Source organism: Crocuta crocuta, unplaced genomic scaffold (genome assembly GCF_008692635.1).
Source record: "Crocuta crocuta isolate KB4526 unplaced genomic scaffold, BGI_CrCroc_1.0 scaffold1047, whole genome shotgun sequence".
In the NCBI taxonomy this organism is placed as follows: Eukaryota; Metazoa; Chordata; class Mammalia; order Carnivora; family Hyaenidae; genus Crocuta; species Crocuta crocuta.
Genome location: NW_027531287.1, coordinates 125054 through 137288, shown reverse-complemented (window position 1 = coordinate 137288; position 12235 = coordinate 125054). Strand labels below are relative to the sequence as shown.

Genomic DNA, 12235 nt, shown 5'->3' with positions numbered 1-12235 from the left:
TAAAGAATGAAACTGAGCCTGGCAACTTTTCAACAATGTCTTTTCTTTGACCTTTGGTTCTCACTATTGAGGAAGTCAGTTTAATATGGAAGTTCCCCAAATCTGTGGGTAATGAGGCCTCAACTACAAAATAGGGCCAGAGGCTAACATCAGAGCCAGGCCCCATCACATTACTTGTGTTAAGTCTATCTCTTTATTATTTTAAAGCTGAAATTTTTAATATATTTTCCAAGAGTAAACTTACCCTTCACATAATGTCCTATGTTCTGCAGTCTTACTCTTTTTTTCTCTCATCCTAAATTTTATAACAATTATTCTCAATATTGGATAAGCCATTAAAAATCACAATCCACTTTTTCTGAATGAAACAAAATGCAACTTACAGAGAATATTTTTCAATTAAATTTTATTTCCATGCAAATATGAGTATTGCAACTTAGCTTTCTTATTATATTCACTCTAAAAAAAGTCTTCCCCAAATTTTAACTCCTATTTGATATTTTTCTGATACCCCTTCGATTACAGATGATAAGTCACATCCTAAACCTCACTAGAATCTTAAGTGTGCTTCTTTTAAGACTCTCAGAATTTTTTATCTAACATTGTGGCTGTCTCTGTGTGTTTTACCCATCTACTAGACTTATCCATTTATTATTGTGCCTTATTTGATGTCTTGCATATTTATACAGGATTTTCCCTAATATATATATACTGAGTAAATGTTCATGAAATAATCATGAGTACATTTGCTATTGGCTGTTTTTGATTTAGATTATACACTTATGGATAGGCAGAAGCTATTTATCTTGCAGTATTTTTGTTTCCTTCTCCAGAGGGGTACTATATACACACATGACTATTTCAAGATATTGTCAGGTATGGCGGTTTATTTAAAATTTTTTTCAAATATCGACAAAGTTAATGTCTGGCTCATAATCTATTTCCTTGAGAAGATATTGTCTGAAATCTCTTGACTGGTAAGCAGAGTACTGAAATTCCTGCGGGAGGCTATTCTCTGAGAGCCAGAGATGGGATGAGAAGCCAACAAATGATCAGATCATTTGTTGGTCTGCTGGGACTTGTCTCATAGACAAGGTGTGGCAGAAAGTGTTAAAAAAAAAAAGGGTTAAACCAAAGGTGAGGTTGAACAGTGGGAAAGAGGGTCAATGAGAGAGGAAAGCCTTCTGACAGTGAAAATGCTGGCTGGGTTACAAAGAAGGATCACAGTTCCATTTACTACAGTGGAAATCTATCTTTCCAAGAAGGTTTTTGTCCATATAGCTCAGTGGTGAGGCAGGACTCTGGTCAGTGTGGTCAATAAGAATGAATGGAATGGCAACCCGATGGCAATGAGAAACAAGTGCTTCATCCTAAAAACTGAGCATAAAATGTTCACCACAGTGTATAGGTTCATCACAGTAGATGGACATTGGTTCTTTTGTCATTAAGTGTATGTTGGCTTATAAACTGGCCTCCTCACACACAGAAACTGAAGAAAAAGGCAGACCACTCCAGACTGATAGGTGGTGGGTTTAATGAACTTACTTAACAAGACCTGACTTGGGCAACCCCAAGATGAGTAGATCTCCACTCCCGTCCTCCAAAATCTTAAAAGTTTATACAAAAGGCTTAACTAGTTTCAGTCATGTAAACCATCTGGAGGATCTCAACACCACATTGATCTTCAAGTCATTGATCTCCGCCAACAATATATTGTTTATATATCCTTTAATATATTAAAGCCACATTCATATATGTATATTGAAGCCACATTAAGAAGATGAGGAAACTGAGTGTCAACAGGACAAGTAATCTATGGCCACACAGCTAACAAGTAAATGATAATATATAGATATGAATCAGGTCTGTCTCACTCTGAATTCCAGTTCTTAACTTAAAACCTCTTTCATCTTTACCAGTTTTTTAAAAATGAAAATAAAACATAAACAAAAACAAAAACAAAATCCTGGCTTTCTGCTCATGTGTAAAGGCTATTAAATTAAAGTCATATTTAAATGAAAAGATAAACAAGAAAAAAGAACTATCTTTTATTCTTACACACATATGGGAAAGCTGGCCAATGAATCCAATTTACTATCACATGAAAAAGCTTAATTGTTATAGATAGAAATATGTTTAGTATGTTTTCATTAAAGTACATTGTGATGGGAAGGAATTTGGACAATGATGGAGAGGTACTGATATATGGCACATTCTATGAACAACAAATAAATTATTTGAGATTGTAAAATATTCAATAGATAATGAAATCCTTCGATTTTTCTTAACATGCTATTCAATCAGTAATGCAAGACTAATATCTTGCTGAAAATTGCACCTTTTAAATGCATTATTTAATTCTTATGATATTTTGAGGTACACTCAGCCCATTTTATATGCTAAAAGAATATATATATATNGAAGATTTAAATTAAAAAGCTTGTACAACCATGGCCCTCTTCTGGAACCAGAGAAAGTTGCCTCTATATTCTCTTCTTGACAACAACCTAAAATAAAATGAATCTTGAGAACCTCTTGTTTTTCATAAGCGGATTACTTCTTTTAATTGATGGCAGTGTAAACAACATTTGCAATTAATTAGGTTTTTGGCAAATGATACAAAATTACCTGACATCCATCTACTCAGCAATAAATATTATTAAAATTGTTTATTTATTTCACAGATAAACAGACAGCCAATATCATCAATTATTACAAATAGAATTCTATGTAAATATTACTTTGTTGTTTTTTTACTGAACACATTATTAGGTTAATAAATCTTACTTTCATCTAAACTATACCAATTAGGCATTTTAGGTTTTTAAAACATTTTTCTAGGATAATGCTATGAACACATTAAGAAAGATGACACCCTCTTTCCAGTGGCCTTTGAACCAGAACTAGCCTTTAACCCCAACTCTTATTCGTGCTGTTTCTATAAAGTTGTCAGCAGCACCATCTCTGTTCCCCAGAGTCAGCACAGAAAGGGGAACCCATGAACTGATTAGGAGGTGCAGTGTATAATTAGAGCACCTGATCCTGGGGATGTCTGCTGAAATAACGGGGACCAGAATGATGAGGAACAAATGGTCCAAAAAGATTTTTACATCACATGATCCCTATCCCTGATGGATATTTCAGCTTAGGAAAAAAAAAAAAAAAAAAAAGTGAGAAGACTTAATCTAAGATGAGCATACTAGAATAATATTAGCAAAGCAAGTGTGTGTGTGTGTGTGTGTGTGTGTGTGTATGTGTGAATTTACAAAGTGTCCTTGCATCAGCTTTGCAGGCGACACTCATTCATTAATTTAATAAATGTTTTAAATGGTATCTGTAGCTGAGCTTTGTAGATAACAAAGTAGGACGATTGGTGAACAATCTTGGAAAGGGTGTTGCATTCACAGAACTTTGAGTTGGGGCAGGGTATTTTTAATTTATTATTTGTTTGCCTACTACTGATATACTTCTAAGGGCTCTGTTGGCACACTTAGAGGGTTATACCAGTCCATAGGAAGGATGCAAAGATACCCAACTTAAGGCACTGGCATTCCCTTCTGGCTGAGCAAGTTTATTGAACCCATTGCTTAAAAAATATTATAACTTTAAGGAGTTACATTTAACTGACATGAGGAGAATAGTTGCTATTCCAACAAGCTCTCACTGGGACATACGCGTGAACAGAGAGAACAGGTGTACAAAGATCCTTTTTGTAAACCAACAGTTGAACCTAGTACTACTCTTTCTTAGTTTGAGCAGAAGACTAAGATCAATAATGACTCTCCACACTCAATTTAGGTACAGAGATAAACCATAGAAAACATCTAGAAGGTTGTATTGGTGAGACTGCAAGAATCTATGTCAAAAGATCTGAACTTCACCTCTAAGAATCTTTTAAAAAAATACTCCTGGGTGAAAAAAAACCAACTTCAAGTACTGATTAATTTTTTCACAGCACCTTTCACATCCTTATTCCTTAAGCTGTAGATCAGTGGGTTTAACATAGGGATGACAATCGTGTAGAACACAGAGGCCATTTTGTCCGTGTCCATAGAGTAACTGGAGCTCGGTCGGAAATACATGAACAGGAGAGTGCCGTGAAATATAGCCACGGCGGTCAAGTGGGAGGCGCATGTAGAGAAGGCTTTGCATCTCCCTTCTGCTGAGTTCATTCTAAGGATGGTAGTTATGATGTAAATGTAGGAGAGGAGGACAGTGATGCTGCTGCACCCCACCACACAACCAATGAACGTGAACATCACTATCTCATTTATAGATGTATCTGAAGAGGAGAGGGACAGCAAGGGTGGGATGTCACAGAAAAAGTGATTGATCATACTGGAATTACAGAATGACAATCGGAATGTGCAGCAGGTGTGGATTGCGGAGTCCACAAAGCCCACGATATAGGCAAGGGCCACGAGCTGGATGCAGATTCTCCTGGACATGGCGACTGTATAAAGAAGTGGATTACAGATGGCTACATACCGGTCGTAAGCCATGACAGCCAACATGAGACATTCCACATCTGCAAAGCCTCCGAAAAAATACAACTGAATTGCACACAAGTTATATGGAATCTTCTTTTGCTCAGATAAGAAGTCAGCCAGCATCTTGGGAGAGACTGTGGAGGAGTAGCAGACATCACAGAAAGACAGATTGCTTAGGAAATAATACATGGGTGTGTGGAGTCTGGAGTCCAGCCTGATTAGCAGGATCATCCCCAAATTGGCAATCACAGTTATGGCATAAACCAACAGAAAGAACACAAAGAGCCCGTGCTGCACATCTTTTGTGCCAGAAAGTCCTAGGAGTATGAAGTCAGCAATTACAGAGCAGTTCTCAATAGCCATCACTGAGATCTGGGAATTCCTGGTTGTGATAGAAGGAAATGGAACCTTGATTAACATCATTTTGTTATCTTAGTAGTTACACTGCTGGTCCTTTCTATTTTTCTGTATTTAGGAAAAGAGACAAGCAATGCCAGGACTGTTTAGGTTAAACAGACTATCCTGGAAATATACACATATCAGTATAAGTCGGTAACATGATAGTGATGCTAATATCGCCTGCATTTCAAAAACACTACACAGAATTTGTACCACACTCTCATCCAAATTAAATCGTGCTATTTCCACACCACTAGATAGTATTTATGATAATTTTTGCTACTTCCAGCTTATAGATTGGAAACAATATCCTCATAGTTTGAGGCAATAATTCTCATGATTAATAAGTCCAGATAATCCAGGTCTTCTGACAAGTTGGCTGTTTTTGTTAAATTTTGTAAACATGAGTTATATCCTGTAATAGAGAAGCATAGTTAAGTAAGGGCTTCAGGTGATGAATATGTTCCTTTGTTTTCCCTCATCATCCAAGAAAGTGGAGTGGAGAGAGCTCTGGTAGTTTCCTGGATGTAACATACTCCCGCAGCCCTTTAATTCTATGTTCTATCCAGCCTCAGTAAACAAGGGGTAGAGATAGTTTGCTCCAGGACTCACTGGAACAAGGCAGGTAGTGGCTACTGGACAATACAGTGGAAGAGTCCCCATGCGTGCTACTACAGAGTGGATAGACAGGAATATGCTGAGGCTAACCATGCTCTCCTCAAACAGTCGCTATTGCTCAGGAGCCAGTAGGAAGAATTTGGGGGACCAAATTGTAGAGATGCTGGATGCTGACCACAGGTGACAGAGCAGTAAGAAAGGGAATGTAGTTTCGTGTGCGAGTCCATCTGCTTTAATTTACTATAATCAACAAGATCTATTCACTAACAGATCTGTGGTATAAGCCACATGGTAAAAGTACTCATAAGTTCATAATCTCTCACCTCAGATGGACTCATTTCTGAATTGTACCCTCAACCTAATTTTCTAGAAAGTGTAATGTTACTTAATTGTTTTCACTGAATACTCTTGCACAGAATATTTCTAAAATCTGCCTCTCTTTGCTTTAAAAAGGTTGGTGGCGGGGCACCTGGGTGGTTCAGTTGGTTAAGAATCTGACTTCTGCTCAGGGCATGATCTCGCAGTTTGTAAGTTCAAGCCCAGCATTGGGCTGTGTGCTGACAACTCAGAGCTTGGAGTCTGCTTCAGATTCTGTGTCTCCCTCTCTCTCTGCCTCTCTGCCCTGCTCAGAATAATCCTCTGTCTCTGAATAATAATAAATAAACATTAAAAAAAGTTGGTGGTCTTTGGGAAGCCAACTGAAATCTGTGTCCCACGGTTCTATCTTACCCAATGAGTGATGTACGCAGTATCATAAATGACCTCTTTTATTCCATGAGGACTTAAGAATAATGGAGATGAAAGACAGAAAAGGAATATCTGAATAATGATTTAGTAATCAATATGCATGTTTTCCAAACTGGTGGCCTGGCCTCATTTAAATACCTGTCCCTATGGATATAGTAGTTAAAAATGTTTTCCTTTAAAAATGAATATAGTTTAAAAAATATATAAAAGTGAAAGGAAGAGATTTAAAATAATAAAAAATGTCCAACTAGCTTGATAATCCATGCTCCCATTTTATTGTCATCCTTGCTATCTATGTGTGTGTATATATATATATATACACAAATATATATATATATATATTTAAGAAAAATACATTGCTCCAAGTAATTAAAGTAAAAGTTTAAAAATATTTAATATTCTCCATTGGTTTTATAACATGCTTTCAGTTGAAAAAGGATAAAAATTAAACATATCTAAAGTACAAATTAAAATAAATATATTAGTACCTTCCCCAGAAGTATTGACTTGTTTGTTGTGCACAGTTCTGTCTGCAGGAGCCTCAGCCTTGTCTCCTGAAAGAGCTGGATTATATAATCATCTCTGTGTCTGGTCCCTGAGTGTTAAATACTTGGTCTCTCAGGAATGTGTGACTTAAAGAACGACATCAATTATTGTCTGATATTCATGTCAGCTGGGTGATTGAAAAATATAGACTTCTAACACAATGTTCCTTTGGTCCCTCTCTATCTCACATCCAAATGTTATACTTCATTAGTAGTAGTAAAATGACTCTAGTCAATAAGCATTCCTTATTTCATGTTAACTCCTCTTCCTAGAGGCATTTTGTTTAATTCCACAATTTACAAACAAACACCAGCTTACATTTATACATTCATATGGACACACATCCACTGTCAGTCTCCCATTAAACACATTAATAACATAAAGGTTGTTTTAAAATTAGCAAAAAAAACACAAACTCACAAAAACCATAAAACTAAAAATCAAGAAATCAAGACAAACAAACAAAAAGGCCCCATAATCTCACTGCCTAGGGAAAAGTAGATTTTATTGTCTATATTATTGGATATTTAATTTTTAAACAAAAATGGCATCAGAATGTACATTATAGATAAGAAAGTATTATGAATGAGGCAATGCATTTCTTTCCATTAATGTACATTAATTTATTCAAAGGCATTTTTTCCTTTCTACCATAGTCAGATTTATATTGTTTACTTATCAACACATAGTATGATATATTTCATATATTAATATGTGTCTTCAGTTGTCTTTAACAACTCATAATATGACACAGAAATTGGGGTGCCTGGGTGGCTCAATCGTTTAAGTGTTGGATTTTGGCTCAGGTCATGATCTCACAGCTTGGCTTGTGAGTTCGGGCCCTTCCATCGGGCTCTGTGCTGACAGCTCAGAGCCTGGGGACTGCTTCAGATTCTTTGTCTTCCTCTCTCTCTGCCCCTACCCCACTGGTGCTCTGTCTCTCTGTCTCTCACAGATAAAGAAAAAAAAAGAACTTGAAACCTAGATGGAATAAGTAAACTTCTACAGTCCCATAGACGTTGAGTTTCATTGAATCCATAGGGTTTCCACATGATAGATTCCTCAATATAATGCAATGAAACAACACTATCATAAAGGATAACTCTCTTAAGTACTCTTATAGAATACTGTTGTGTCTTTACATTAAAGGGACATTTGAAAATGTACAAATTAATGATGCACAGACTTCTAGATTTCTGAGAGAGCTGAGAAACCATGCAAGTTTCAATTCTACACCAAGGTAGGGTCCCAACACTGCTGACTGAAAGCAGGAAGGTTACTATTTTGGAGGTCATTTGTTTTATTTATATTAGCTGGGCACTTGATCTTTGCTAATATTGATGTGAAAATAAAGTGATGAGGCAGGTAGCTTCATTGCACAATTGCCGAAAGCAAATAAGGAGTAAAGAAATTGGTTACCCTGGAACATGTATAACCTGGTGGCTTTGGGGGATAATCTCTGTATTGTGATCGAGCAGCATTTCATCATGTGTGAATGAATCATTGCTGTGCATGTACAAGCATAGGTTGGATGTGTTTTTTAAACAACTGCTGCTAATTGATATTCCATAAAATGTAAAATAATCATATTAATCACCTGTACTTCTTGAGTCTTAACATCGCTAATTTAATGGCCACAAAGTCTGTAAGTCCAAAATTTGTGTAAACAGACAAAAATGTAAGAGGTACATAGCATCTACCAGATTATATATCTCAGTACTTCAGGTAGTTTCATATTTCTTCTTAAACCTCGCCTGGAGGAAACAGAAACATAGGTTTTGCTCTTGTTACTATTTTTTTTTTACTTGTTTTATTTGTTGTTATGGAGTTTCCCCTGGCTTTCCATAAAGCCAGACTACTCTTCAGGCAAAATTCAATTAAATCCGTGTGTTTCTGAATTTTGGAAAAGTGATTTTACTAACCATTGTAAATGCTTCTTCTGAACATGTTGCCATTCTTTGCGTGATACTTCTGATACTGAAATACCAAATGTACTCCTCTGGGAGATATTGTTGAGACAAATCTTAAACCACCTATGTAATTGCCAATAACTTGCCATCAGATGAACTCAAGAAAATGATGTATTTGTGTTGCGTGAGTGTTTCACTACTGTTCTCTACATCTCTTATGCATATTTGGAGGAAGAAGTGGAGCCATGCTTGATCACCTCTCCTGATTCCTTTCCATGCTCATTTCCTCTCAGGTGCTTTCCTGTCTGCAAGGTGGTCAAATTTCCTTAGGCTACATTCTGTTCATACTGGAGCTGAGCTTCAACTTCATAAACATGGCCGTCCCTCCAGAATATGCAGCCTAATCCCAATCCCCATTAGATCTGGAGTATGTGTGGCAATATACTGCACAAAATTGGAAAATCTAAATTAATTCCTGAAGGAATTTGTTTGTTAATAGAGAATAGCTTCCTGTAACTATGAAGGGAAAGACTGAAGGTAAAATTTAGGATGTCATAGAAAGACAAGTGAGAAAATAATCTGTAACTAAACAATTCCCTTGGTGCCACAGGTACCCCTAAGCATCGCACTACATAGGCGCTGTCTACTTGTAAACTCCTTCTTTCAGATAATAGTTTTCTGGCCCTGAGGTATGGCCGTTATCAATAGCTATGGTTGTTATGAATAATTTTTGTGTGTGATACTGGGTTGAAGGAAAAGAGTCCAGAGATGGCAACATGTCTATTATATCAATAGTCACTTGTATTATGACGCTGGATAATAATTCTCTCATCAGTCCCTGATGGATGTGTGGGGACATTGTAACGTACAGAGTGGAAAGAAATTGATGAGGAAGGAAGTAAATGAACCAGAATAGACCACAAAGTTTTTTGATGTGTTCCCTATTTCTGTAGAATTCCACATGGAAGGATTAGTACAGCCATCTGCCCTAAGCTCCTATTTAAGTCATGAAGCTCACTCAACATTCTGAGTGAGTGATTTTTCACTCTCCAATTATATAATTTTGAGAAGATGAAGCCTACAATTAATCAAGCTGGTTTCTTCCATTTTTAGATAAGCTTAAAATATCTCATTTAATTAGCTTATGATTTCCTTCTTGTCAGTTCACACTCATTAGATGTGATTAAAGAAGCTGGTGTGCAGATCAAATCAATCTTTACATGATACTACTGTTACATGCTGTATGGAAGGATGATGCCATATTTATTTATAACTTCTGAATGAGAAGCTTCAGATCAATCCACTGAGTTTCTGATTTGTTTAGATTTTAATGCATTTTAATAAGTGGTTTTTGTCATGCTGCTCTTAGGAAAGATTAGCAAAAGTGTATTGATAAATTGGGAAAATATGGTACAAGTGGAAACTCTTAAAGCTTTTTTTTTTCCAAAAGAAGCTTTCCCATTGGTTTTTTCCACCACCGTATTTCCCCCAAATTTGTCAGTTTCCCACAAATGCCACCTTTAAAAGCAGAGAAGCCTTTTGGGGTGCCTGGGTGGCTTAGTCAGTTAAGCGTCCAACTTTGGCTCAGGTCATAATCTCACAGTTCCTGGGTTCCATCCCCGAGTCGGGCTCTGTGCTGACAGCTAGCTCAGAGCCTAGAGCTTGCTTTGGATTCTGTGTGTCTCTCTCTCTGACCCTCCCTGCTCACGCTGTCTCTCTCTCTCTCTCTCTCAGAAATGAGTAAAACATTGAAAAAAAATTTTAAAGCAGAGAAGCCTTTTGAGGTTTGCTCCCATTCTGAAATTCTTTCACCAAGGACAATTATAATTACTTAGGGACACAATTCTAATAGTAATTAAGAATGGCATTGAGTCTTACATGGTCCTACAAACACATAATCATATCCATGTTCTCAATAAGATTCTTCTAGTGGTTAACATTGGAAAACAGGAGCAGAGCCAGATAAAGAAGGAAACATCCAGGAAGTACACAGATGAATGTTTTTTACTTCCCATATAGTTAATATAAGTATCTATGTAGGTATTTAATTTAGTACCCACAACCATTTATATATACATTTTCTTAAAAGCTATTAAATACAGGGGCGCCTAGGTGGCTTAGTTGGTTAAGCCTCCGACNCGCGCGCTCTCTCTCTCTCTCCTAGAAATAAATAAAAATATTTAAAAAAATTTAAAAAAGCTATTAAATACATATACAAAGCATATATTATACTCTCATTTAATTTTGTTTTGAAAAAGAATATTCACAGTCTTGTATCGGAGACAATGGTCAAATCAACTGAGCCATAGGTACAAGGATGCTTTGAGGAGAGTAAATTATATAATTTAATAAGATCAGTTAACCAGGACTGGGAAGGCAGAAGAAGGAAAGAAGAGCCAAGTGGAAGTGACTGTGTTGAGAATTTCACAAGGATGTACTTTATCAGGACCCTTCACTTTGCACTTTTGTCCTTCCCATGCTGGACTTGGAGAGGGGGCAGAATATGCCAGCCCAAAATATACCACTTTGGGTATTGATTATTTTAAATTAAAGTTACTTAAGAAACAGAAGGTGCAAGAAAGACACTCTGACTTCCCTGTGTCTTTCTGAAAAGAAATAAATTTCCTACGTGAAAGGTACCTTTCCTGTACCAGGAGAAAGAGAGACATCCGCATCACCAGGGAGGGAATTGAAGGCTGAGCAAGCTGTATAAACAAACTCTGTTACTTCTTTACTTATTCTCTAACCCAATCCCACACTTCTTTGTACTGTCCATTCTTCACACATATATTGTTTCAGCCTCCTGGGTGGCTCGGTTGGTTGAACACCCGCCTGTTCAACTATGGCTCCAGTCATGATCTTGCTTTTGTGAGTCTGAGCCCCATATTGGGCTAGCTGCTGTTAGTAAAGAGCCCACTTCGAATCCTCTGTCTCCCTCTCTCTGTCCCCCCTCCCCCAGTCATGCTCTCTCTCTCAAAAATAAACAAACACTAAAAAATGTATTGTTTCTTTGTCTAAAAAATATACAAGCTACCTGTAAAGAGCCAAAAATTGAGTCCTCCATTAAGAGAAACCTCGGGCTGCACGTAGCCCCAGCCCCAGTCCCAGGAAAAGCCTCAGACTGTTCAAGGCTAAAGCCATCCTCAGACCGCCCTCAGTTCAGCTAATCAAAAAGAAAAAAAAGAACCATTCCTATGGTCTGAGTCAAGGCTGGAAACTGCAGATACAAACTAGCTCCTTCCGCTTCTGTACCATTGCTTAAGGCTTGAGTTTCAGCCTCCCCGGAACTATCAGGCAGCTGCACACTGCCCAAGGCCGAAGAAACTGGCCACCACATCACTCCTCCACACTACCCTGGCAACACTCAATCAGGAAAGGCCAGCAGCCACCCTCCGCCTTACTGAAGGAAGGGCCTAGGGAGAGAGAAGTTAACCTGTTAGTCGCCGAACAAGACCCTAGACTCGCTCTATGATTGGCGGAATTCAAAGGTATCCTAAATGTTGTAATTGGATCCCGCCAAAAACC

The 12235-nt window shown here is 37.4% G+C and overlaps 1 protein-coding gene across 1 annotated transcript; it reads right to left on the bottom strand.

The window, feature by feature from the left end:
* Window positions 1-3929: 3929 nt before the first annotated feature.
* On the bottom strand, window positions 3930-4913 carry LOC144237773 (olfactory receptor 5W2-like). The gene has a single exon (XM_077771473.1). It carries the CDS (start codon window positions 4911-4913, stop codon window positions 3930-3932), a length of 984 nt encoding a protein of 327 aa, XP_077627599.1.
* Between the last annotated feature and the right edge of the window lie 7322 nt (window positions 4914-12235).

Bases quoted from the DNA above. Each gene is read 5' to 3' on its own strand.
- LOC144237773 (XM_077771473.1), bottom strand. From the start codon at position 4,913: ATGATGTTAATCAAGGTTCCATTTCCTTCTATCACAACCAGGAATTCC.